General features: G+C 48.9%; 1 protein-coding gene across 7 annotated transcripts in view; it reads left to right on the top strand.

Moving 5' to 3' along the window:
* COBL (cordon-bleu WH2 repeat protein) overlaps nt 1-27328 on the top strand; it is a 277937-nt gene that overhangs the window by 143562 nt on the left and 107047 nt on the right. For all 7 annotated transcript variants that reach the window (XM_027573901.2, XM_027573897.2, XM_035723297.1 and 4 more), the window contains one exon: nt 18380-18562. In XM_027573901.2, coding sequence (XP_027429702.2) covers nt 18380-18562 — 183 coding nt within the window. The remainder of the gene's footprint in view (nt 1-18379; nt 18563-27328) is intronic.

Here is a 27328-nt window from a genome sequence, read left to right as displayed (position 1 = left end):
GTGGCTGCAAGTAGCCTGGGAAGAGTAGCGTGCCTGGCTCCCGAGCGACAGTACCTACAGTGAGGCCAGAGGGAGGAGAGTGGGCTTTCTGGGTAGCTGGCAGCCCCCGACGTTACCCCTGAGGTGGGGCCATGGAGCCTGGGTCCTCCTTTCTGTGTCTCCTGCTTTCTGTTCCTTTCCTAGATGGTAACACAGGAGAGGCTCTAAGGAAATGGTTTGAGTTCAAATCCACTCGCCGTTAGCAGCCACTTGACTCATTTACTTTGTAGGAGACTAGAACCTTGCATATGAGATTTTACGTCATTGAACATGCTGTAAGCCAAAAACAGAAGCGACAGCAAAATTTCCAGCAACTTTAAATCAATGACACATATTAAATGTGTCAGTTTTTCCTTAATAATATTTCAGTAGTGGAACGACTGAATCTTCCAGTAATAAAATATTAATATTAATTAACCATTTGATTGTCAATTAAATTTCAAAATCTCACTAAGTAAATTGAAATATTAATATTAATTAACCAAATAAAAATCTATTCAGTAATGAAATCTCACTAGACAAGTAAATTCGGGGAGATTTCATTTCTTTTAGCATATGCATATGGACGATTCCTTATTTTTATTCTAGTTATTTGAAAGTTGCCATTTGCAATGACATGGATGGAGCTAGAGAGTATAATGCTAAGCGAAATAAGTCAGAGAAATACAGGTGCTATATGATCTCACTCATATGTGGAATTTAAGAAACAAAATAAATGAGCAAAGGGAAAGAAAAAAGAGAGAGAGAAACCAGGAAACAGACTCTGACTCTGAACTCCAGGGAACACACTGCTGGTCACCAGAGGGGAGGTGGGTGGGGGAATGGAGAAATAGGTGATGGGGAGGAAGGAGTGCACTTGTCATGATGAAAAAATAAAAATTAAATTAAATTTAAAAAGAGATAAAATAGGGGCGCGTGGGTGGCTCAGCCATTAAAGCGTCTGCCTTCGGCTCAGGTCATGATCTCAGGGTCCTGGGATCGAGCCCCGCATCGGGCCCCCTGCTCGGCGGGGAGTCTGCTTCTCCCTCTCCCACTCCCCCTGCTTGGGTTCCCTCTCTCGCTGTGTCTCTCTCTGTCAAATAAATCAATAAATCTTAAAAAAGAGAATAAAATAATTAACAAAGCTACAAAAGATAATAAAATAAACTTAGAAAACCAAGAAAATCATTTGTTACCTATCTTCTGACTATCTGTAATTACCAGCCATAATAATTGGTAGCAACAAAGCAAAATTAACAGTGATATATTACTAAGAAGCAAGAATGGCACATTTGAAAGCCTCGTCAACTTTATTTTATTCTATTCTATTCTATTCTATTTTAAAGAATTTATTTATTTGAGAGAGAGCATGAGCAAAGGGATGGAGGGGAAGGGGCAGAGGGAGAAGCAGACTCCCCACTGAGCGGGGAGCCTGATGGATGCGGAGCTCAATCCCAGGACCCTGGGATCAATGACCTGAGCTGAGGGCAGGTGCTTAACCAACTGAGCCCCCCAGGCGCCCCTCAATCCGAAGTTCTTGATTCCTCTCATAGAACAGAGGGGAGGTGGGTTTGGCAAGTTTGACAAGCAAATGCCATGCAGGTAAAAGGCATCCTTTGCGCCATGGGCTTCTTCCTGGAGACATGACATGTCCCATAGGAACTTTATAGTCCCCCGTGGTGGTGAGGACCCACCAAGGAAGACAAAACTGGAATCTGGGGGAAACTCAAGCACAAAACAGTGATGACCCCCAGCGGGCTAGGGCAGGTGGTCCTCAGCCCTCGGGAAACATGCTGTAACCGTAGAGGAGGGTCTGCGGCACTGGCGGGGGTCACCGGTTGCCTCTCTCTGAAGATCCTTGAGGCCCCGCCAGGGAGGGAGGATTTGACCCCGAGAATGTCTGGGCTGGAATGGCCAGAGCATTCCCACTTCAGGCCTGAGACATGGAAAGGTCGAGAAGACCCCCACCAGCCCCTGCGCCAACCCCCACCAGATCTGAGTCGAATCACGCGGCAAGGGTGAGGGCAGGTTTGTCCAAGTGGACCTGTACAAATCATGACCTTTAATTAAGGGCATGACTTGTTCTGAGATCATGGGACATAGGAGCCGGCAGTGGCTCTTTTAAACAAAGATCATTAAAGCACCTGGACACCCGGAGGAAGGATCAGCCAGGGACGGGCCACAGATGGGCCACGGGCAGGCCACGGGTAAGCAGGTGGTGAGGGCCCCCCGGGCGCATCTGCCGGGGGCATCCCAAGGCCAGGATAGAGTTTCTGCTTTCTCCCGGAGGACTGAGAATCACCTGCTCCCTGCAGGTTCTCCAGGAACTTGTAACAGTTAGGTCCAGGGCAATCAAAATAGAAGAAGAGTAATATGACCATTTCAATGTAATTTTAGTGATCTGTGGCAGCTCTGTGTATTGGGGTCCTTCCTGGAACGCTGAGGTGAGGCGGTTTCTGGGGTCCACAACCGATGCTGATTTTAGTGTGGGATGCGCCCAGGCTGTGTGCCTTTCCTGTTGGTGGGTGAGCAGGGTCGGGTTGCTCTGCTGAGCCACCACCAGGGTGCACAGGCCACTTTGGTGACCATGGAGCCAGGGCGTGACCATTCTCTGTATCTCAACATGTTTGGGGTCCCCTTCTCTGCCTCCCGTGTCTAAGGGTCTGTGGAAGTGATAAGTACTCTGTGGTGTGTGTGTGTGTGTGTGTGTGTGTGTGTGCGCGCACGCATGCACACAAATGCCCTAGAGAACGTCAACTGCCACAGTGTTTAATGGAAGGGGGAGAAAATGGGAGAACGGTCCAAAGTGAGTGACGACGTTTGTGTCCATATCCCAGACATCCTGGAAAAATAAGTGAAATGCATTTGGCAGTAACTCAAATCTGTGAGACAGCAAATCCCCCAAATACCCAAAAAATGAGAAGAATCGCTTTCTATGCTCATTTCAGGAAATGGGACAGCCAGCTTGAATGTTGCTCATAAAGCGAGAGAGAAAGCTGTGGCCAGAGCAGGGACGGCGTTGGCTCCTGGTGTGAGACACACACACACACACACACACACACACACACACACATATGTGCGAGCAACTCCAGAAGCAAGTGTGACTTGAGGAGAAACCAGGAACCTGGACACACCTGCCTGTGACCCTCAGGTGCAGAAGGTTCCAGGGCAAACACCCGGTGAGTGGTGTTCTGTGGAGAAATGGTCCAGCACCATGGGCCTCAGAACTCGGGTACTTGTGGCCTTTCTGGAAATTGTAAGAGAGGCGACCGACACTGGTGTCTCACCCTGACTCACAGAGAGTGGAGGAGAAACCAGCCAAGAGGCAGCCAAGCCTGTGGGAAGAGCTATTTTGTGGACAATGAGCTGCCCTCGGACTCAGAGGGAGAGGGATGCAGGGAGCTAGTGGGGTGCCTGTTCAATAAACCAGCAGGTGGACCTTCTGTCCAGGCCAGGAGACCTTGTGCAGGGCCTGACAGCCAACCCCAACGCAGGAAGGAAGGTGAGGTTTGTCTCAGGGGCATGGCACAGTGATCCCGAAACAGGGCCTGAAGTGTCTGGGATAAAATGGGAATGCTGAGAGATTTTTTGTGGCAGGAACGAGTTACTGTACAGGTGTATGTGTGTATGCGTGTTCACACGCGCACACACACACACACACGCACACACGCGCACGCACACACGCGCACGCACACATGCACGCACACGAGCACACACGCACACCTGCGCGCACATGCACACATGCACACACGTGCACACTCGGTATAATTAGGGGGACACTGTTCCCCAGAGGCTGGCTGGGACAGTGATTCTCTGCAGGACCCAGGACTGGGGGTGCACCTGAGTCATCCACGCACTCACCCCTTCGCTGACATTCTGGAAGGCTCACCCCCTCAATGGCCTCTTTCAGGACTGCTTCGGAAGGGCTGCTGGGGGAGCAGATCTCAGACAGATGCGGGCCAGAAGCCCTGAGGGCCCCGGGGTAGGAAGTTTGGCCAGCTTCCCAGGGAAGGAGTTGGGGAGATTCGGGAATGAGCTATGGGAAGCCAGGGGGAATAAATGTTACCCAGAAAGGAGAGAGGCCAAAAGGAGACCTCACATGCTAGGAAGAACCTCTGGGCCATCTTTGAGAAGCAGCTGCTCCTGAGGGAGAAGATGAAGGGAAAGGGGGCTCCAGTGGGCTGGGCAGGAGGGGATCCCAACTGGCAAGAGGGAAGGCCCGAAAAGCAGCCATACTTCTGCGTGGGGCTAGTGCAGGTGACCTTAGAATCCAGCAAAGAGAGACATGGTCAGGGGCCCCACAGTGGACCCTGAGATCAGAGAGAAAGACCAGGGAGGGAAGAAAAGAGAAAACCGAGCCCCCGTCCCCTCCACCTGGGGAGGTGGCCTCGCACTGCCACCTGCCCCCCCACCTGTGACCCCGGTTAGTGAAAGCAGGAGTCTGCCCACCGAAGCCTTGCCCATCCACCTGCAACCCCGAGCTGGGACCCACCGGCTGCCCAGATTCCCTGCAGAAAGACGAGAGCGTCGCCCCCCCACCAGGATCGCAGTCCTATCGACAGATCCGTCTCTATCCAGTTACCTGATGGATCACAGCCATCCCGCTGGTAACTGTCGTGGCACTTCGGTTTTCCTCCTGGCTGGTTCCCGCTGAAGCAGGAAGGTTGTGAGAGACACCGCGATCTCCTGTGGTGCCCCTTCTGTGTTATCTGCCTTCCGATGGGAACATCTGCACCTTCTTTCTGGGCCTGTCTTCTGACTCCCCGGCTTCCCCGGGACCCTGGGCTGGCCACTCCCCCATGCCATGGGACCTGCAGCTTCCCAGAAGCCACCTTCTTCCTGCCTCTCTCTTTATCTGCAACCAAAGTTAATGTCTTCATGGAAGAATACAGCGTGCACTTCAGAAGAACTGCAGAATCTTAGCCCTAAAGGTCAGGTGCACAAGACCACAAAAAAGAACCTCAGGAAACCTGCTGAGGACTTTGCAGGCAAACTCTAAGAGCGACCTTAAGATGTGTGTGCTCTGAGGTCCCCTCCCTGTCACCATGACAACATGCAGTGCATCAGCTGAGTGCCCTTTGGGGCATCAGAACCTCGGGGGGGGGGGGGGGGGTCAGGGGGGGGTCACTGGTAATTTGTGAATAGTAAAATACCAAAGTTTATGAATGATTTACTTCAAATGCATGAAAGGCACTTAAGGTATGCCCCGAAAAAACATCATCATTCGCTTTGTGATGCGCTTTCCCAAGGGGATGTCCCCAGGGCGGGATTGCAGCTCTCAGGCAGACACTGCTTTGGAGGGTTGTCATGCATGCAAACACCAGCCCCCGCAGAGGTTGGGGGCCCCCAGAATGCTGGCGGCTGATGCTCTGAGGCTCTATCCCGAGAGAGAAGAACAGCCAGACACCTGTAAACCAGGCAGTGTGGTGTGATGGTTGGGGGCGAAGATAGGAGCAGTGGTTCTTAACCTTGATCCTTGACCTGTGGCTCTTAAATCTCAACCACCAAAAGCAGATGCCTGGTTGCCAGGAAGCACACGAAATGATGCTCAACATCATGATTAACTGGAGAAATGCAAATCCAAGCCACAATGAGATAACACTTCACACCCCCTAAGATGGCTATAACTAAAAAACAAAAAAGAAGAAGAGAATGGGGCATCCGGGTGGCTCATTTCATTAAGCGTCCAACTCTTGATTGGGGCTCAGGTCATGATCTCAGGGTCATGAGATTGAGCCCCATGCCGGGCTCCATGCTCAGCGGAGACTGCTTGAGATTCTCCCTCTGCCCCTCTCTGCCCCGCTCTTGTGGGCACACGTGCTTTCTTCAATAAATATATAAAAAAAAATTTTTTAAAAAGAGGAAAATGGCAAGTGTTGGCAGGGATGTGGAAGAATTGGAAACCTCGTCCTTGCTGGTGGAAAAGCAAAGTGGCATGCCTGCCGTGGGATAGAGTTTGGCGGTTCCCCAGTCAGTTCAATATCGAATATTACCCTGTGACCCAGAGCCCCACTCCTAGATGCCCATGAGGACTGAAAACAGGCTTTCAAGCAGCATTTGTACTCAGATGTTCACAGCATCTCTGTTCACCAAAGCCAAAGGGCGAAAACAATCGAAATGTCCATAAGCAGATGAATGGGTAAACAGAATGTGGACTGTCCAGACAAAGGAATATTATTCGGCCATAGCGAGACTACAGTTCTGACACATACCATATCATGGATGAACCTTGAAAGCCTGCTAAGGGAAAGAAGCCAAACACGGAAACCACCTGTTGTCTGGTTTCATTTATGTGAAGTAACCAATAACCAGTCCATGCGTCAGAAGAAAGCATGGTCGTGGTTCGTCGGGGCCGGGGGTGGCGGGGGGAGGGGGGTGGTGGGAGAAGAAAATGGGAGGTGGTTCCAGGATGGGTGCAATGTTTCCTTTTGGGGTGATGGAGAGTTCCAGAACTACATGCATGTGGTGATGGCTGGACCACATTTGAGTAGACGTAATGCTGCTGAATGGTACACTTGGACATGATTAAAATGGTAAATTCTAGGTTGGGTGTATTCTGGCACAATCGTTTAAAAAAGAAAAACAACAGATGCCTGGTACCATCCCAGAGTCTCTGCTGACGTTCGTCTGGGGTGCAGCCTGGGCTTCCCCATCTCTCAGAGCCCCTGGGGGTGGGGGTTCTGGGGTGCAGCCAAGTTTGAGAACCTCTCTCCCATTGCCAGCAGACTGTTTAGCTCTGGCACATGCTGGGGTATGGCCCTGGGCAAGCCCCTCGTGCGGCGCCCCAGTTTTTGACCTGCAGAATGGGAATCCTATGATTACCCACCTCTGAGAGCTGTTACAAGGATCTCCTGGGTCGATATGCAGAAAATGAGTGCCTCCCCATGTTCGCTGTTATTGGCGACACCTGGAGTTTAGATGGCCTCCTTCCCCAGGTCAGCCCTTTAGCCCTCTGCCCTCAACAGGTGTCAGTTCTGATTCCTTTCCAGGGAGCGAGACCGCACTCCTCTGTCCAGGACGGTCCTCCGAATGCGGTTGTCCCATGTTCTTTGCAGTGTGGCGTTTTCCCTGGACCACTTGGATGATAACCCTATTTTGCTTTTGTTTTTTTTTTAATTTTTATTTACTTATTTATTTGAGAGAGAGAGAGCACAAGTAGGGGGAGCAGCAGAGGGAGAGGGAGAAGCAGGCTCCCCATTGAGCAAGGAACCTGATGTGGGACTCGATCCCAGGACGCTGAGATCATGATCTGAGCCGAAAGCAGACACTTAACTGACTGAGCCACCCAGGCACCCCTTATGATAAACCTATTTTAGATAATGAATTTTTTTTTTTTTAGAGAGAGAGAGTACACGCACACAAGGGGGGAGGGGCCAAGGGAGAGGGAGAGAATCTCAAGCAGACTCCATTCCCAGTGCAGAGCCCCACTCAGAGCTTGATCTCATGACCCTGAGCTGAAATCAAGAGTTGGACACTTAACCGACTGAGCCACCCAGGTGCCCCTTGGACACTGAATTTTGTGGCCACTCTCTTCTACAACGTGATCCATGAAGACAGCAGTGATGATGAATGTGCAGATGAGGAGTGAGGGTTTTGAACAATGCTTTGGAGGGCTCGTCGGCTCAACCCAGAAAGCCACGGTGGAATCACAGCTTGCTTCCTGCTTCTTAAAGACGTCGTCCCACTTTGCTTGAAGACTCATTCACCAGAAGAGAAATCTCCTCAGCTTGATTTCCTCCACCTTGTGACTCAGTTACTTAGAGTTACAGGGGAACCTCCCTGATGTGATACACGTGTTAGAAACAGATGTCGTGCAAAGAAATTTGTTCTCACCTTGCTTTTGTTTCTGCATCACGGGGTGGTATCTTTTCAGTCTGTCCTTGGGTTAGCTCACACAGATGTACATCCAGAGTTCTCATTCCCTTTCTTCATGTAGCTCATGGTATGAATCATATGCTCACGAGCCACTCCATACGAGAGGCCTCATTTGGTTTGGGGAACGCATTTATCGCAAGAGCGCCACACGTGAGATCTTACTCCTGATGAGCCGTAGCGCACCACACTTCCAAGCCAGTAATCGGAACGTGCCACCATGAAGATGATAAGAGAGTTGCATGCACATTTGAAAGGGAAAACCTTTGCTTTCTTTGTTACTGGGGTTTTATTATTTATCTGAATTAGAATATTCCCCCCCAAAAATGATACTTGAGTTTCCTGAGCTGGAATCTCACATCAGACCCCAGCAGGCATCTCACACATACACATCATGTGGATTTGTGTCTTTTGCCCATGGTTCTCTGCTGGAGTCCTTCCTCCCCGGAATCCTCCCCAGATTCCTCCCCGGGAACCCCACATGCAGCCAGTCCCCTGGCCCTGGCCTTCCAGCTACATTGTACATATGGCTTACTTTTTGACTTTCCTCCTCCACATCTCACCAAGCCTCTACACCTGGATTGTGTCTACGCTCTCACGAGGGGCCCGCTGGGCTCGAAGCTCATCTCCCAAGCCCCCTGGGCCGCATGGCATGCTCTCCACCAGGATCACAGCCTTCCTGAGCGTGGGCAGCCTGTATTATTATCTTGATCTACACAGGGGCTCGTTTCCTTTTTGTTCGCAAGCTTTTCAGAAAGTTCTGGCTTTCTGAAATTGTCATTAACGTTGCCTATTGTAAGTAATCGACACGCCCCGTGCATTCACATGTCTGTGAACAGGTCTCGCTCTTGAGACAGTCCTGCAGCAAAACACCGAGAGGATCACAGCTCACTACCAATGTCTTCACTGAGTGTCATTAAAAGAAAATCAGATACTTCAGTGGGGTGCTCTCAGTTTGCTCCTTCTAAGAAGAGATCCTGCCAGTAGAGAAATGTCCCAGAATTGCTCTGATGCTTATCCCCGTCAGAGAGCTTATGCGGCCCAGTGTTTTGCTGGCGGAAATATCGATCCCGACCAAACAGCTTCTGCAGCTTTTCCTCTAAAGAAATGCCGTCCCTCAGGCATTCCCACAGAGGACCGTGGCCAAGAGAATGATCATTTCTCATCATCTCACATAATAGAACCTAGATTCTTAAGTTCCGACCCCCTGCCCTTCGCAGGGATCAGTTCACATGTCGCTGGCATGCTTTATCCCTCCTGCTGTGCATTTACGCCGAACCGACTCGAGAGTCCCATGTGCCAGAAGCCAGCACGCCCTTTCCTTTGGCTGAAGGGTTCAGCTAAGGGCATGTCTGTCAGGATGACCGTGCCCCAAAAATAAGAGAAAGCAGACGGAGAACACCCTCCCGGGAAGAGAACTTTGTCCCACCCATTGCCCAGGACCATGCTGGAATGGGATGTCTGGGATGCTCTGCCACGCCAGTCCCCTGAGTGTAGGCAGGACAGCAGTGTCTGTCTGCCCCATCTGGTTTGTAGCACGTGGTCCTGCCCTGGATTCTGCCAAACCCAGGATTGGAAGGAAAGATGATGGGGATAGCAGGTCTGACTGCATCTTCCCTCCCACTTGATTCTTGGACACAGCATTAAAAACAGAGGAAAGTGATATTAAAGCCTTTGAAAAGAGGACAGCATGGTGTAAGGAGAGGAGGATGCAGCTGGGCTCCTGGAACTGGTTTAATTCCATCACCAGGCAGCTGGGCTGTCCTGGGTAGTTCTGTTGTCTCCTTGGGCTTTGGCTCTCCTCACCATCAAAACTCCAAGATGGCGCCATCCTAAAAGTGTCTGATCTAACTTAGAAGAGCGCAAGGCTGATAGGATTGCCAACGGCTATTTTAACTACACCCACTGTAACCAAAATGCTTTCCTTAATCTTTGAGCAACTGCCGTATCTGAATTCCTCACTAGCCACGTCAAAAGATCTACTCTGACTTTTGACTTTCAATAGATATGATTACATGATTGTTCTCACAAGATAATAGTCATATTTGCCAGAATGGGCAGTTTTGAGAAAGGGGAACAAAAATGACTATCCATCCTTACTTTTTTGAACCAATTTATCATTTTTTAAAATATTTTGTGTATTTGAGAGAGAGCACAAGCAGCGGGGGTGGGGGTGGGGGCAGAGGCGGAGGGAGAAGCAGACTCCCCCCCCCCCCACCGAGCAGGGAGCCCCACACAGGGCTCAATCCCAGGACCCCGGGATCATGACCTGAGTTGGAGGCAGATGCTTAACTGTGCCACCCAGGCGCCCCAACCAATTTATCTTAAACAGAAAGATGCCAATAACAGGTTGTCCCATTTGTGTCTCTTGCCTAGAAGCACATTCTGGCCGGAGTTCACTGCGTCCTATCCACATGGACAGACGATTCCCTCCTTAGGCGTGCGCCATGCTGTGTTTGTAAATACGCTTTGTGAAGATGCATGTAGGAATGTAAGCAAAGGAAAACAAACCATGACAGTCAGGGCTGACTTGAAAAGAGCAGTGCTTACCTTGCACATGCTTGGTTTCTTGCCTAGTACTGACCTCTGGTCAATCATAAGTGAATGAGTAAGTGCTATGGGCTTACTCATCCCCACAGTGATTGTAGGGAAGCCCAGCGCTTCCGGAGCCTTCATCGGGATTACATGGAGCCCCCAGGCTGGGACAGCTAGGGATGCCCTCTGCTTTATGGTGCTGTCCCTACGCAGAGCCTGGTGCCCACATTAATTAACATTCTGATGGGTTAGGGGCAGAGCTCATTCCGGAGGCCACGTCAAGGGCATCTGTCAGCCACCCGGAAGCTCAGGACTGCTCTGGGACTGGAGGTCCCCAGTGAGCCCTTGAGGTGGGGTGTCAGTGCATCTCCCCCGGGAGAAGCTCTGGTGGCTGATTAGATACTTCTGTCCCAGCCAGCAGTGTAGCACCCCAGGGACACAATGACAATCGAATACAAGGAGACTATGCTGAGATGAGGAGTACATTGCAAACAGAAACAATATTATTCTTACTTTAAAATTAGAGATCTATGGTAAAATCAGTTGTCCCAGCATTGGTCTCGTTTTGAATGGACACTCAGATCCTGAAACTATGAGTTTCCTTCTCTTTTTAGTCTTCTCCTCCTAGATGTGTGTGTGTGAGGTAGGATCACATGATCATCTTACACGGAGTGTAGTAAGTGAGTATCAGCGGTGTTGTGGATACACGGAATTTAGCCTTGTCTCCGATCTGACTGCCCTCCAGCTGATAGCAGCCTGTCTGGTGGAGCTTACACCCCACAGTATGAAGTCCCATGAAGTGTGGCTATGAAGGGTGTGTTCGCTTTGTTCCTTTTCCTCTCCATTATCCATGGCTTTTTCCTTAATAATTTATTGGGCTGAACTCACAGGAGAAAAACTCCCTGGAAAATAAGTTTGCAATAGCCAAAATATGGATTTCAGGGCCAACCATTAGGGAAGGGCATGACTCATTCCCCTACAAAAAAAGGACTTGTTATTAAAAAAAAAAAAAAAAACAAAACAAAAACTTATTGACCCATTTGGACCAGAACAGGAACCCAAATCCCTCCTATAGGAAAGCCATGGTTTGTCCCTTAAGGAATTTTTTTTTTTTTTTTAGATTTTATTTATTTGAGAGAGAGAATGAGAGAGAGAGAGCACACGAGAGGGGATAGGGTCAGAGGGAGAAGCAGACTCCCCGATGAGCAGGGAGCCTGATGCGGGACCCAATCCCAGGACTCCAGGATCATGACCTGAGCCGAAGGCAGTCGCTCAACCAACTGAGCCACTTGTAGCAGAAGAAAAGCCCTCAAATTGGAATAAGACACAGGCCAGGCTGTATTAACTCTGAGCTGTATAGAGTACCCTCGTTTTCCATTTTATTCAATATTGATGAGTCAGCATTTTAAAGGACGTCTGACTCAATTGTTTTCCTCCCAAATTATTCTGTGGATTGTTTTCTATATTCTACAAATTTCAAATGTGGGGAAAGAAAGAAGGTAAGAGTTAATGCACACATATCTGTGGGCTTGTCATCTATGGCTTTTATTATGTTGAGGTATGTTTCCTTTGTACCCACTTTGTTGAAAGTTTTTATCATAAATCGAAGTTGACTTTTATCAGATGCCTTTTCTGGATCTACTGAGGTGATCATATGACTTTTATCCTTCATCTGGTTGATCTGGTATTGACTGATCACATTGACTGATTTGCCAATGTTGAACCATTCTTGCATCCCTGGAATAAATCCCACCTGATCTTGGTGTGTGATCCTGTTAATGTATTGTTGAATTCAGTTTGCTAATGTTTTGTTGAGGATTTTTGCATATGTGCTCATCATACTCAATGGTGAAAAGCTGAAATTCTTTCCTCTGAGATCAGGAACAAGACAAGGATATCCCCTCGCGACTTTTATTCAGCACAGTACTGGAAGTCCTGGCCATTGCAATTTAGCAAGAAAGAGAAAGAAAAAGCATCCAAATTGGAAAGGAAGAAGTAAAACTGTCACTATTTGCAGATGACATGATATTATATATAGAATACCCTGAAGATGCCATCAAAAAACTGTAAGGACTAATAAATTCAGTAAGGTTGCAGCATATGAAATTAATATATAGAAATCGGTAGCATTTCTAAACACTAATAAAAACCTATCAAGAAGAGAAATTAAGAAAACAACCCCATTTACAGTTGCATCAAAAAAAAAAAATAGTGAGGAATACATTTAACCAAGATGATAGACCTACATGCTGAAAGTTGTAAGACATTAATAGAAGAAGTTGAAGAAGACACAAATAAAGGGAAAAATATTCCATGCTCATGGATTTCAAGAATCAATATGTTAAAATGTCCATACTACTCAAAGCAATCTACAGATTCAATGCAATCTCTATCAAGATTCTAATCAAATTTTCCAAAGAAATAGAACAAATAATCATAAAATGTGTAGAGAACCAAAAAAGACCCTGAACACCCAGAGCAGTCTTGAGAAAGAAGACCAAAGCTGGAGGTATCACGGTTTTTTATTTCAAACTGTATTACAAAGTCATTTTAATTAGTACAGTATAATATTGGCATAAAAACAGATACATAGATCCATGACACAAAATAAGGAGCCCAGAAATTAACCCATGCATGCATGGTCAATTGATTTATGGCAGGGCAGCCAGGGATGTTCCGTGGGGAAAGGATGGTCTCTTCAATAAATGGTGTTGGGAAAACTGCGCCACTGTCTTACACCATTACACAAAAATTAACTCAAAAAATGGATTAAAGACTTGTAACACAACGTAAGTAAGACCTAGAAACCATAAAGTTCCTAGAAGTACCACAGCAGTAAGCTCCCTGACGTTGGTCTTGGTGATGATTTTTTGAATCTGACACCAAAAGCAAAAATCAACAAGTGGCACAACATCAGACTGGAATGCTTCTGCACAACAAAGGAATCCTCAACAGAATGAAAGGTAATCTACTGAGTGGGAGAAGATTTTTGTAAATCATCTATCTGAAAAGGGGTTAATATCCAAAATATATAAAGAACCCCTGCAACTCAGTAGCACAAAACCAAACAATCCAATCAAGTAGTGGGCAGATCTGAATAGACATTTTTTCAAAGAAGACATATATAGATGCACAACATGAACAGATGCTCAACATCACTCGTGATCAGGGAACTGCAAATCCAAACCACAATGAGATATCACCTCACCCCTGTTAGAATGGATATTATCAAAAAGAGAAGAAATAACAAGTTTCAGGGAAAAAAAGGCAACCCTCTTGCACTGTTGGTGGGAATGTAAATTGGTGCAGCCACTCTGGAAAACAGTTTCTCCAAAAATTAAAACCAGAACTACCAGAAGATCTAGCAATTCCACTTCTGGGTATTTATCCAAAGAAAATGAAAACACTAACGAGAAAAGATATACCTATGTCTATGTTGATTGCAGCATTATTTACAACAGTGAAGGTATAGAAGCGCCTAACAACCATACAGACACGTGTATAAAGAAACTGACACCAAAAGCAAAAATCACCAAGTGGGACGACATCAGACTGGAATGCTTCTGCACAACAAAGGAATCCTCAACAGAATGAAAGGTAATCTGAATGGGAGAAGACATAAGAAGGGTACACACACACACACACACACACACACACACACACACACATATATATTTTACATATGCATAGTAGAATATTATTCAGCCATAGAAAGGAATGAAATCTTGCCACTTGTGACAAAATGGATGGATCTTGAGGGCATTATGCTAAGTGAAATAAGTCAGACAAAGACAAACACTGCGTGATCTCTCTTACATGTGGAATCTAAAAAAAAAAAAAAAGCTTGTGGTTGCCAGAGGTGGGGGGTGGGGAGGGTGGAGAAGTGGATGAAGGGAGTCAAAAGGTAAAAAGGAAAAAAAAAAAAAAAAACCACATTGAACCACAGATATCCTCTGGGCAGCCAACATGTTTTGAATATTTTGGCTGCCCATGGGTTGAAGGTTGGGAAACACAGCTGAATAGCAGAATTCTTGAGCAGTGCTGTTGGACCCCGGTCTAGTGGACCCTGAGATTTGCCTGCCTGTGAGTGGGAATGGTGGGGTGTTAGGAGAGATCTGTGTGGCCCAGATAGGGCAGATTTAGACTAAATAAACCTGTTGTATCAAAATCTCGTGGTGTTCCAGACACAGATAATGGATCGTGAGAAGCCTGCTGTCTGGGGTAACAGACACCACAGCTTATGGGGGCCTGGAATGGGGTGTGCTCTGGGCTTCTGGCCTTCTCTGAGACCATCTTACTTGGCCCTCATGAGGCCATTCTTCCCAAAAATATGTATCAGAGAAGAAGAAAACCACCTCTAATGTGACAGAAATATGCGAGGTGTTGACGACAATTTGAAGTCAATGGAATTTCCCTATTATAAAGATGGGGATCTTTGTGTATGCATGGGGGGGCGCTCTGTCAGGAGAACAGTGTTCCGTGCCCCACCAGGATGTCAAAGCACTCTTAATGGCAATAGGATTATAGGATTAAAGCCTGAAATCAGTACACAATGGCTGACCTATAAAGTACTTTTAAAGGAGTATTCTGCACAGAGCTTCCACAAAACGCTCAGGGCAGTGAGAGGACAGAGGTGAATTCATAGCAGTGTTGAGTGATCAGTCAGGCACACATAGTTGTGGTGAGGACGGAGGACAAGAGGAATTGAAGTTCTGAGTCTAGACAGGGTGGAGTGAACAGAGCAGTTAGAAGCAGGGTTGTGAAATGCATCGTCCAGAATGTCGTGTTTGTGGGATGCCAAACGGGGCCATGCCTGCTTCAGAGATAACCATGCAGGCATGGTGTCTAGTTCTCCATCGTATTTCACAAGCTTCAAGAAACCTCCAGAACGCGTGCCCTGGCGGTGTCCGAGCCAGCCAGCCAGCCATCCCCTGAAACACCGCCACAGCTCCAGACTTCAAGACCCTCCTCTGCTTTGCTTCATTGACATCATTTTATCATGTGCACCTTGCATTGTTAAGTAAACGCAAGTTCTGTATCCTTGGGGCCTCACGGTTGCTATGGAGGTAGATGTAAGGCAGGGGACAGCATTTCAGAGTTCGTTCTGCGTTGGCTTATTTGCTTGGTAAGGAGTCTGATATCTGCAGATGCAAGGACTGGGAGAAACATTTATACTTTTTTTCTTTACATTTTGCCATGGGAGCCGACATAGGCATCAACAGATTATCTGGCTGTTGAACTGTTTCCTGTAGATCCCCCAGCTGTTTCCTATGGGAATGCTGCGCTTGATGAACAAGGCACTGAATTCCTCTGGTGCTCGGCGTCCCACGACAAAGCATGAACTGGCATTCAAAGCAACCTCCAGAGATTGGTGTTTGCTTTGCCTTTAATATTTATGGACAAGAAAATCTGAGTCTCAAAAATGTTCTCAGGGGACTGGATGATAATATACTTGGCAGAACAGAATAGGATTGGAGCCTGAGCGCAGGTAATACTGGGCTGCTGCTGAATGTGATGGGTTTCCTTTATGTATTTTTTTTTATTTTTATTTTTTAAGTAAGCTCTATACCCAGCGTGGGGCTTAAACTCACGACCTTGAGATTAAGGGTCGCATGCTCCACCGACTGAGCCAGCCAAACACCCCGCTACATATTTATTTTAAATACAGAGAACCCATCATTCGTACAAAAGCTTCCCCACAAGCTCCTTTTGTCAAACATGAGAGCAGAGTTGTCCAGAGGCTCTCATCCCCCCAGTCATTCATTCCGGCAAATGTTGGCTCTGGGGTCTTCGACACGCCGGGAATCGTTAGGAGCTTTGGAAACGGGCAGTAATCACTGTCCCCATGGGTCCCACATGGTAACCGGGGAGACGATAAATAAATGTATAATAACCGTAATAGCAAGCACGTACTGGATATTCACTTAGTGCCAAGAACCTCCTGAAGTTCTTTCACATGGAGTAACCCATTTAGTTCACGTGATCACTTTGTGAGGTAGGTACAGGTGTTCACCCAATTTTACAGGAGATAAGTGGAGGCAGAGAAGAATCAAGGAGTGTGTCCACGTTCATGTGGCTTGTAAATGGCAAAGGCAGGAGTCGAACCTGGAGGGCATATCTCTGCCATATGTGGACTGACTTCCTGGTTGCACCGGCCTCGAGGTGGAATATGCCCTGGGCACCAGGTGCTGGGGAGGAATACTGGTCAGGGCAGGGGAGAAGAGGCGCCTAGGCAGAGTGTGGCTTCCATTTTGTTTTGCTTTGTTTTTTTCTTTCTCTTCTCTTTCTCTCTCTCCCTCTCTCTCTCTCTCTCTCTCTCTCTCTCTCTCTCTCTCTCTCTTTTAAGTAGATTCCATGCCCAGCGTGGAGCCCAATGCAGGGCTTGAACTCACGCTCCTGAGATCAAGACCTGAGCCGAGATCGAGAGACAGACACTCAATTGACTGAGCCACCCAAGTGCCCCACCATTTTGTTTTTAATTTGAAATTGGAGTGTTGGTTCTCTAAACCCTCTTTCTGCATTAACACTTACATGGTTCGATTGAGCAGACCCTGGGGCGGGGGGAAGACTGAAAACTGATGTGCCCTTTAGCCTGCCAGCTCCCCAGACCCCATGCCGAGTAGGAGAAATTGCTCTGTGGAAACAGCTCATTCACATGTTGGCTTGCATTTATTTTCAGCGTGTTAGATACCGAGCACGTGGTACGGCATTCATGGTCACTGGTCTTCACGGCCGCCATTTATATCATACATCCATTTGTTCATAACTTTTGAAGGTTCAAAGAAACCCAAGCCGGGGCGCCTGGGTGGCTCAGTTGGTTAAGCGACTGCCTTCGGCTCAGGTCATGATCCTGGAGTCCCGGGATCGAGTCCCGCATAGGGCTCCCTGCTCGGCAGGGAGTCTGCTTCTCCCTCTGACCCTCTTTCCTCTCGTGCTATCTCTCATTCTCCCTCTCAAATAAATAAATAAAATCTTTAAAAAAAAAAAAAAAGAAACCCAAGCCCATTCTTGGCAGCAAGTGGGCTACTTCTCAAGATGGCAGACCGTGTTAGCAAGTGGGGTCGGGGGGGCCCTAAACGGGGAAGGCCCTTCGAGACAGGGAAACAGAGCAGGCGACTCCATGCAGTTTACACAGAACTTTATTCAGGGCAACTTACTGATGGGGGATCGGGTGGAGAATGATCCAATAGCCCTGCAGTTACTCTCTGCGAAGTCCAGACATCAGGCTGCGGATTTTATAGCGCGAGGGACGCTGGGGCACTGCAGCGGGATCAGAGGGTTCGCACGCACCTCAAAGGGTTTGCAGGTGCCCACTTGGCAGCTATACCTTTAATAAGCTCTTGTGGCCCCACCTGAGCACCAGGAAGGAGAGAGACTGTGTTATCTCTAGCAGATTCATGGGAGGCCAAAGCCAGCCTCCCCCATCCCGGCCTGGGCGGGCAATCCTAAGGTGTGTATGTCCGTCCCCAAAGTGCCCGGAACAGGTAGCCTTGAGAGAGGTCACCGAGTGGCCAGGGGTGCAGTCAGTGTCCTTAGCACCCCTAAAGACTGTCTTCTTGTCCACGGCAATGTGCTTCTTGACTCTTCCGCTTTTCAGTGCTGAAGACCTCGTTCCGATGACAGGCTGTTTCAAGGAGGCTCGGTTCACACACCTGCAGTTTGGTCGGGAGTATTAACTGATTCTAGCTAGTATGTGGCATTAAATGTTGCAAGCATCCGCCATTTCCTTCATGACGACGAAAATAAACCTTGCAGCAGGAATCTGTCACGCAGCGTCTTCTGCTGTAAGGCAAAGTGAGAATATGGGTTTTGCTCGGGGCATTCGAGCCCGTCAGTGGAAATGATATTGGAGGCTCGCATGGGTGGTTTGGCACTGTGCTCATGCTGGAGCATCCTCCCACAGAGAAGTCATCTCACACTGATGAGATTTTCTGTCTGTCTCTCCCCTTCGCAGGGCTGCCTGACAACTCCCAACTCCCCATCAGTGAATTCCCGTTCCATTACGTTGGGTCCATCCCTCTCACTCAGCAACATCTCAGGGGTGTCTGTGAAGTCAGACCTGAAGAAGCGGCGGGCCCCCCCTCCTCCGGCCCTACCAGGCACGGGGCCACCAGCGGAGGACAAGACCTCGGAAAAGGTAAGCAGAGAGCAGCTCTCGGGACCAGCACATCCACTAGATGGACCAGTGAGTTCTCTCTTGAAGTTCCCTGCATGCCCTACGATCCTTCAAATCTGTGGCTTTAGCGGGGAGAGTGTTCGAGACAATATTTAAGCTTTATGTAGAAGTAAAGGTGAGATGCCATGCTACTTCAGTTACGGGAGGTAGGAAACTTTTTGTGCTTTTAATCATTAGAAGCCTGTGCTTGCTGATTAGCATTTGTTCTACTTCTAGCGTTGAAATTTTGGGCATCGTCACCAACGCTTCGTGAGAAAATTGCATGGGTCAGGGCACTGGAAGAATCTGGAGTCTGTATGGGATAGGGATGATAGGTAATTAATGTAAGATGCCCCAAATAAGTCCGAGTCCCAGGACAGCAGGGAGGAAGTCACTTTTGGTGTGATACAGCATTCGCAGAGACCACGTGTGTACGAAGCGTGCGTGTTAAGTTTATCTTCAGAGCAACTTAATCCCTTTGCAAGAGGTTGTCATTATGTGTGGATGGGAAAGAGCCTCTGTCCCCAGCAGCTGGGGTCTCGACTGGGCTTCTTTCCTGCCACGTGTCTGCGCGTGCCACCGTACAGTGCTGTTGGAGATCCCCAAACCTCCCTTCCCGGGGGCCAGGCTGCGCCTTGACCATGGCTCCTCTTCTCGGGGCTTAGAGTGGGACACGGTAAAACTGGGAAGTATGGTTTGTATTCTCCAAATGCATCGTTCCTCATTCGGGTGGGCGGTGGCGGGACAGCCCCCGGGGTGGCCAGGATGGGAGCGGGCTTTTGAACCCTAGAGAAGATGAGTGCCCCAAGGCAGACCAGCCATGGCCCCAGCAGGCCTGCTCCGTGCGTATTCTCAGACACGGGGTCAACCTGCAGAGGCAGTGAGGATGCATTATTCTTCATGAAGCACAGAGGTCTCGCAGTGACGGGTGCCCCAGGTTCCTGGCGGAGGAGGGGGGTGGGGACACCCCAGCACGAACAAGAACTTTATAAAATACACATTTATTCTCCCAAAGGGGTTTAATTTCCTTTCCTTCTGCCTTGGTGTCCCTTGGCCTGTCCCTGCTTTATATAGGCCGACTGCTTCACATTCCTGCTAGTCTTGGTTGGAACCCTTTTTTGCTCATTCCATAAAATGGCTTTTCCTTAAAATAAACTAGAAACTAAGTCTGTAGCTCCCAGGTGGGAGGCCTGGTCCAGGGTCATGGTTAGAAGTTACTGGGGGGGTGTCTGGAGCCGCAGACTTCTCAGCTTCCTTTCTATCCTGGCTGTCTGTCTGTCCATCGGTCTTTTCTTTGAAGACTTATTTATTTATTTTAGAAAGAGCGAGCGAGCATGTAAGCAGTGGGGAGGGGCAGAGGGAGAGAGAGTCCCAAGCAGACTCCACACTGAGCACAGAACCCAGTGCAGGGCTCGATCTCATGACCCGGAGACCATGACCTGAGTCAAAACCTAGTTGGACGCTCGATCACCTAGGCCACCGAGGCGCTCCCCGTCTGTCCGTCAGTCCTAATCTTTACAAATCTTCCTCTCTCCCTCCAGGGGTGATCTTTACCCCTCCCTCCCCCGTTCCCATCTACAGACCTTTCCGGCCATGCCCTAGCAATCTGTTGGAAAAGCCTGCAACACGACATATTTTAGAAGAAATTATTTTGAGTTTTGGGCTTCCTAAGCATTTTCTAATGCCACGAAGTTGTTTTGAGTGCTCCTCCGTGATACCTTAGCTGTCTTTTGATGCGGAGAACTTTCGGCACAAATGGTACCTCATTTGGTGGTACGCTTGAATGATTAAAGGGTGTAAATCAGGGGCACCTGGGTGGCTCAGTCGTTAAGCGTCTGCCTTCGGCTCAGGTCATGATGCCAGGGTCCTGGGATCGAGCCCCACATCGGGCTCCCTGCTCCGCCGGAAGCCTGCTTCTCCCTCTCCCCCTGCTTGTGTTCCCTCTCTCGCTGTCTCTCTCTCTCTCTCTCTCTCTCTCTCTCTCTGTCAAAATAAATAAATAAAATATTTAAAAAATAAAATAAAGGGTGTAAATCAAACATAGTGACTTCCGGTGGGTGTGTGCCGTGTGCCTCTTTATTTTGCTGGGGTTTACTCTGAACTTTTTCGTAACCCGCAGATCATATTTCTAGCATTTAGCACTTTTCAACCAGTCCCCTCTGGGGACGTTTTTTTGCTTTCGATTGGGAGGGATATTTCTTTCTCAGTGAAAATCATGAATTCCAGGATCATGATTACTAACGGGTTTTTTTTTTTTTTTCCAATGAGAATAGCGTTTCCCTAATGTTACAGCATGTAGATGCTAAGCTAAATCAGCATTTTAAAACTGTCTTCCATCCAGAGAAGATGTGGTGTTTTTCAGATTTTAACGTGCTTCTCCAGAGTGGATAAAGTCTGCTGGATTGGGAAAATGTATAGTAAGTAGAGAATCGGGAATTCTGAATGAAAAGTAAACAGTTCTCTATACACTGAATAATGAACAGAGTTCCCTGTCAGGCAGTAAAAGCTTTTTACTGAAATCTATTTTATTTGGCACAGAATGAGCAGAGAAATTGGCTCACAGAAACCCTCTCCTTTTTTAAGCATATGAGTGGCATATGGATTAGATTTAAGCATTTGCTAGGACCATTTTTTTTCCTTTTTAAATGAAAGGTATTTTGTTATTTACTAATTTCTGGGAAAGGAACCCAAAAATGTATTGTTGTCATTGTTGGGGAAAAACGTCAATTCCTTCTTCATGAACTTCCTTCCATATAAAGATAAGATGTTTGTTTGGAAAGCCTTATTTATATGCAACTGTTGCTAACACCAATATCCTGAATGAAAAGGAAAGGCTTATTTTCAAGGACATGACTAGTTTTGGAAAAGGAAAATGCATCGATTTTCTTATTTTAGCAGATTTTTTCTTATCATCTGGTCTGAAAAAATTGGTGTTTCTGTATTCAGGTCTTAGAGTGGGAATAATTTCAGCCGCGTCCCGGCTCATCAGAAACATTTTCAAAAACTCGGTCTTTGTATGCATGTTACCTGATGATAGACTCACAACATGATCATCAGTACTGGTAATTTCTGAAAGTACTTTCCAAAGAGCGTTTCCCGGAGGTGTTGGGGCCAGTGGAAAAGAAACTAACGGTGTCCCTGGGGAAGCCTGTTAGCAGAGAAATGGGCAAAACAGGTAAAGAAACATGGTATCTTTCCATCTATCCTTCCAGAACAAGGTGTTCCCCTTTCCCAGTACCTTGTACGTAGTTTTAATCAAGTGGAACATTCAGACAAGAATGATATATATGTGAGGGCACCATATGCTAAGTCAGTATTTTTCAGACTTAAGTGAGCATCAGAATCACCCCCAAAGGGCTTGTTAAAACACATTTCACTTGGCTCCACCCTGAGAGTTTCTGATTCAGGAGATCTGGGGCAGGGCCTGAGAATTGGCGTTCCAGCAAGTTCCCAGGCAAACCCCACTTTGAGAAGCGCCATGCCACAGAATGCCACTGCCCTGATCCGCCCACGCAGACTTGGAACTAACAAATGTGAGAGAGAGCCACTCGGTGTAAATATTCTTAACAGATCCGGAGAGAGTCTTCGGCAGGACAGTTACCTGGAAAGGAATGAATCTGCGCTGTGTAATAATATTTTGGGCACAGGTCGCCATAGTGCTAGCTGGGGCCTGACGTTGGATGTTAGGATGAATAAATAGCTCCACTCACTCTCTGGTTCTCAGTTTTCCTTCTCTGCAGAATGGGAACCCTAAAAGCAGCCTTCCCATGTGCATGATGTAGAGGTCAGAGCAGGGGCCCTGGAGCGGCTACCTGGGTCCAGATCCCAGCTCCGTCACTCCTGGTAGTCCTTGGTGAGTGCCTCCACTCACACCCCTCCTTTCCCGAGGTGCACAAACCGCATAACCAGGTGGCGTGAGAGCCAGGCGTCAGGGGATGCGGGAGCCTGAGGCGGGGAGGGCTGGGTGGTGGGGGTGAAGGCTCTGTGCCCTGGCCAGCCTCCTGCATGAACCAAGTTGCAGACTAAATCTAAAACTCAAACTCTCCATTGCTACAAACATCAAAGGCGGTGCAAAAAGTTGCCACACCCCTGGGGCAGGTTCATCCTGTTAAATGATGCCACACACCCCCCTTGGTGGCATTTTTGCCCCATCAGTCACAGACTGAACATCCCGTTCACTAGTCCACACTCTCAGAGATTGTCGGGGGACAACTGCTCATCCCTTTTATGCCTTTGGAGCCTCTCTCTGAGAACAGAATCCTGTCCAGTAATCCGTTAGGTGACTCAGTTTACCTATTCAAGATCAAAGTAATCCCGCATAAATCACACTTGCTGACTTCTGCCTCTGTACAACACTTTGCTGGCTACGGAGCAGCTTCTTTTGCTTTTATGTCAATTGATTAAAAATAACTTGTGGGACTTTACTAGAAAATGCTGTGTTGTCTAACTTGAGTTATCATTTTCCACAAATCCAGAATAAACAGCTCTTCACTATTTTTTCAGTCGGCACACGGTTCTTCTATGCCTGCTGTTGTGCCTATAACAACTATAAATCCTTTTTTTATTGTGAGTAAAAGTCATTCAGAAAGTGTTTTAGCCATCCAGGCTTTCTTTTGTCCTATAGTATTTGAATTATTGCATTCATTGCAGAGAGCATTCAACACCATAAAATTCCAACATGACAAGCGCACTTGTACATGATCTCAAGTTTGTTGCATTAGGACTAAAATAACTGGTGGTATTGGCCATTAAAATGAGAGATGGGGGGGTTGGTGTTATGATCAGTTACTGGTCTAACCGAAAATAGATTTCTCCATGAAACATTGTTTATGTATTTGATTAAATATATGTTGAACAGCTGCTATTTGCAAGCCCCATGCTTAAGAGCAAGAATTGGTATTCATTCCTCGAATATCTCAGTGCAAAGTACACATAAACACACAGCATTTTGTACTGTGTAAATAATTAGGGTAATCTGCACGTGTTAGAAATTAGGGGAAAGTATTCCCACATGAGGTTCCATTTCTGGAAACACCATGAGAATCAGGTGATTAGAACAGTACGAGAAATCGTAAAACTTTGCTGAGTGCACCCCCAGTGAAAAGTTTCGTCCAGAACTGAAGTTTGCGTATCGCCTTGTTCTGCCATGTTCCTGACCTCCCTCTTCATCCCAATCCACAGCAGAGAGAAGGCTCCAGCGAAGGAGCCTGCGCTGGAGCAGGGCCACAGGCCAGGGTGGGCTCCAAATGCCTTCTCCTCCCTGCTGTTAGGACTGATGGTTGTTGCTTATGGAATTGCTCATCCACGAGGGTGTCGGGGTGAATGGGATCCCTATTCCCGCAGAGCCACGGCCACGGTCCTGCTCCTGGGGTGAAGTCTCCTTTAAGTTCTCCGTGTCCTGCCTCACGGTGGTTGTTAATTTGTTTCTGGCAAAGTGGACGATGCTTGGAGACTTTTAAAAAAATTATTCTTCAATTATTCTTCAGGGGCGCCTGGGTGGCTCGGTAGGTTAAACATCTGCCTTCGGCTCAGGTCATGATCCAGGGTCCTGGGATCGAGCCCCGCATCGGGCTCCCTGCTCGGCGGGGAGCCTGCTTCTCCCTCTGCCCCTCCCCCTGCTCATGCTCATGCTCTCTCTCTTTCTCTCTCAAATAAACAAATAAATAAATCTTCTAAAAAAGTTATTCTTCATAGTAATCAAAGACCTTCGATGACATCCAGGGTGTGGGCGGGGCTCACATGAGCCTGGCTCATCCGTTTGGCTTCCCGGAGCGCTGTGCCGACCAGGCAGGATTGAAGGTCAGTTCAGGAGAGAAGAGTGGTCCCTTCAATATGCCTGCGTGCCAGGGGCCTGGGAGGGGAAGACGCCCCACCGGGACTGCCCCCCTGTGTGACATGAGGAGGGGAGGTCTGCAGACTCACCTCTCTCTCTCATGCACCTCCACCTGTCAGCGAGGACTGGTCCCGAAGCCAGCCACCTCCCGCCACGCCCACCTTAGCCCCCTGGTCCAGGCACTCCTGCCCAGGGATGACCCCCATTGCAGTGGCCTCATCCTCAGTCCCTGCTTCTGCCTCTGCCCCTCCATCTGCACACTCTTTTTCTGCACCACTGCTAGAGCTACACTTGCCACAACGAAAGTGGGGGCCTGTCTCCCCTTTGCATACACCGGAGAATAACCCGCCCCCTCACCTCGGCCTACAGGCCTCCACGCTCTGGGCCCAGCACCTCTGCCCATGCCCTCACCCCCCTGCCCAAAGAGGCCTTTACCTTGTCTACGGGGCCTGTCACCTTCTTCCCTCACCCACACCCTGCTTGGAGGTCACTTCCCCAGCAAGGCCTCGGTGACCATCCACCCTCTGGTCACAGTCCGTGCAGTCTCCCGTTCTGTCCCGTTTCTCTTCCAGCTTCTAACACATAAGCCCAGAGGCAAGGGACCTCGTCTCTGGACTCACTGACGCGTCTCGGGGTCTAACACTGTGCCACCACGTCGGTAAACGTGTGTATTAATTCACTTCATGCATACCTGACTCATTTATCAGGCATGCAAAGACGGGTCCTCTCTAAGTGAAAACCACTGATTTCAAAATATAACGCAAAGGGTAATGAATTGCCCTGCTCACAGAGCCTACTTAGAAATGGCAACAAATCCGACCAGAATCCATGCTATTTGCTTGTCACTATAGGAAGAGACTGTCTATGAACCCGACAAGCGCAGGCTTCTGCCAGATGCCAGGGCTAGAAATGCCCGTCAGGTGTAGACGGGCGGAGGTGTGGGAACTGTGTGTGGAGACAGGAGGGCGTGGAGAAGCCTGTGCATGCTGTGCAGGTTGGAGCCGCTGGGGGACAGGGGCTCCCGGGGAGTGGTCAGCCTCCAAAGACGGGACACCCACACCCCCACACCCCCCCACACCCCCCACACCCACCCACCCTGCGTGCGCGCGTGCGCACACACACACACACACACACACACACACACACACACTGCTTCCTGTGTTCCACGACGAGGAGCAGAATGGGGCACCTGCAGCCCAGGGGAGGGAAAGGAGCTGCGAGTGTGGCCGAAGCCTGGACCCTGCCACGTTGTACGTTTCTCAACTCTTAAATGCGTACAGGAGCCTCCCACGATCCAGAGATGAAATAGGAGGACACGTGGAAAAGCAGGTGCAGAGAGGGAAGCTCTCTGTTCGCTCTCCCTCCTTCCGCCCGCAGACCTTCTCTCTGAGTGTCAGTGATTTTCTGCGCCCCAGGCCCTTCTGCCCGCTCCCTGTGTGTCCTGTTAAACTCCCTTCTGTCGGTTTGCTCTTTGAATGCCTCTTAACCATGTTTCTTCAAAATAACACATGCACACATACATATGTATCTGCATCTGTGTGTGTGTGGCACTCCTCTGCCATTTGTAAAATATGAGGCCACGTGAATCGTTGGCTTCGCCCTCACAGCGCCCCTGGCGAGTTTGTTCATCGTGACGGCCCTTCTTCAGCTGAGTTGAGGAAACTGAGTCAGGCCAGGCCCGCTGCAGGTCAGAGACGGCACAGTCAAGGGCTCAGACCCACTCTGCATCCTCCACTGTACATGGTGACCCTTCTCAACGGCGGGGTGGGGGGCTCGGGGCCTGTGCCCCAACCTGCAGACGCAGGGCTCCCAGCCTCCAATGCGGAAGTCACTGTGCCTCAAGCGGCCACGTTCGCTCTGTGACTTTGTCAGAGACACGGACCTTGGCAAGGACAAGGTGCCAACATCGAGTTTGGGAGTCCTGCGTCTCAGGGACTCATCCCAGGCTTTGAACAGACGTCCTTACAAACCCAGGGGAGCTGCCAGGCTTCCTCTCAGGGGGGACAGGGGGCTTTCCACCTCCCCGCTGTTGACCGAACGATGCACTTTAGTGTTCTGGAATACCGTGGGAGCGCCGTGTTTCCGTTCCCTTCCCGTGTGGCGGTGCCCGGCTCTCCGCTGAAGGTCAGGAGCAGCGTAGGGCTCAGCCCCTTGTGTGGTGGGCTTGCAGGTTGGTAGCTCAGCAGAGCATCTCTCCCCCGGCGGGGGGAGGGGGTGGTGGAGTGGATGCAGATGGCCCCTTCCGCCCTCCCGGTCCCCCTGCAGGAAAGCCCCTCTGTCCCTGTCCTCCCACCAGCCCGGCCCTGTCCTTGGGCAGGCAGGAAGGTGAGGCCTTTGGCTTCTTCTGTGTGTTTGTTCCTGAACCTGTTGTGAAGGTCTCTTTCTTTATAAAACTCAGATGTCTTCAACAAAAGATACGCCGAGCACCCCTCCCCCCAGAATGCCCCCTCCCCCGCTTTTTGTCCAAAGCAGGTGCAACAGGTGACTGCCTGTGGAAAGGAAAAGCATTTTCCAGGCTGCATCTTCCCCTCGGCAGAGTGCAAAACCTCCGCGACGTGTTCCCTGCTGTTGTGGTTTCTCTCAGGATAAAAAGCAGACTTCTTCTCTGAGGCGCATCATCCTCTGCGTTTGGGTGATAGGCGGCTGTCTGAGTGGCTGGGGGTTGTGCATTCCCCTCTCCGTGGCTCTGTCCCTCTCCCTGGGCATGATGAGCTATCCCCAGACTTTGTGACTTGTAGGACATTTGGGATTTTCCAGTTCAGTTGCTCTGTAGTGACCTCTCGCCCTTAGCTCTCCATAGAGAGCCCCTTAGCAGAGGTCACTAAGGTGCCGCTCTGCAGAGCCTCAGCACCCGCCCCCTGTCCCCACAGCCTTGAGTACACAGTGTAGACTTGCCATCCACTTGGCTGAATCCC

This window comes from Zalophus californianus, chromosome 12 (assembly GCF_009762305.2).
Source record: "Zalophus californianus isolate mZalCal1 chromosome 12, mZalCal1.pri.v2, whole genome shotgun sequence".
NCBI classification, from domain to species: Eukaryota; Metazoa; Chordata; class Mammalia; order Carnivora; family Otariidae; genus Zalophus; species Zalophus californianus.
The sequence above is the reverse complement of the archived record's forward strand: the minus strand, read 5'-3'. Positions and strand labels throughout refer to the sequence as shown.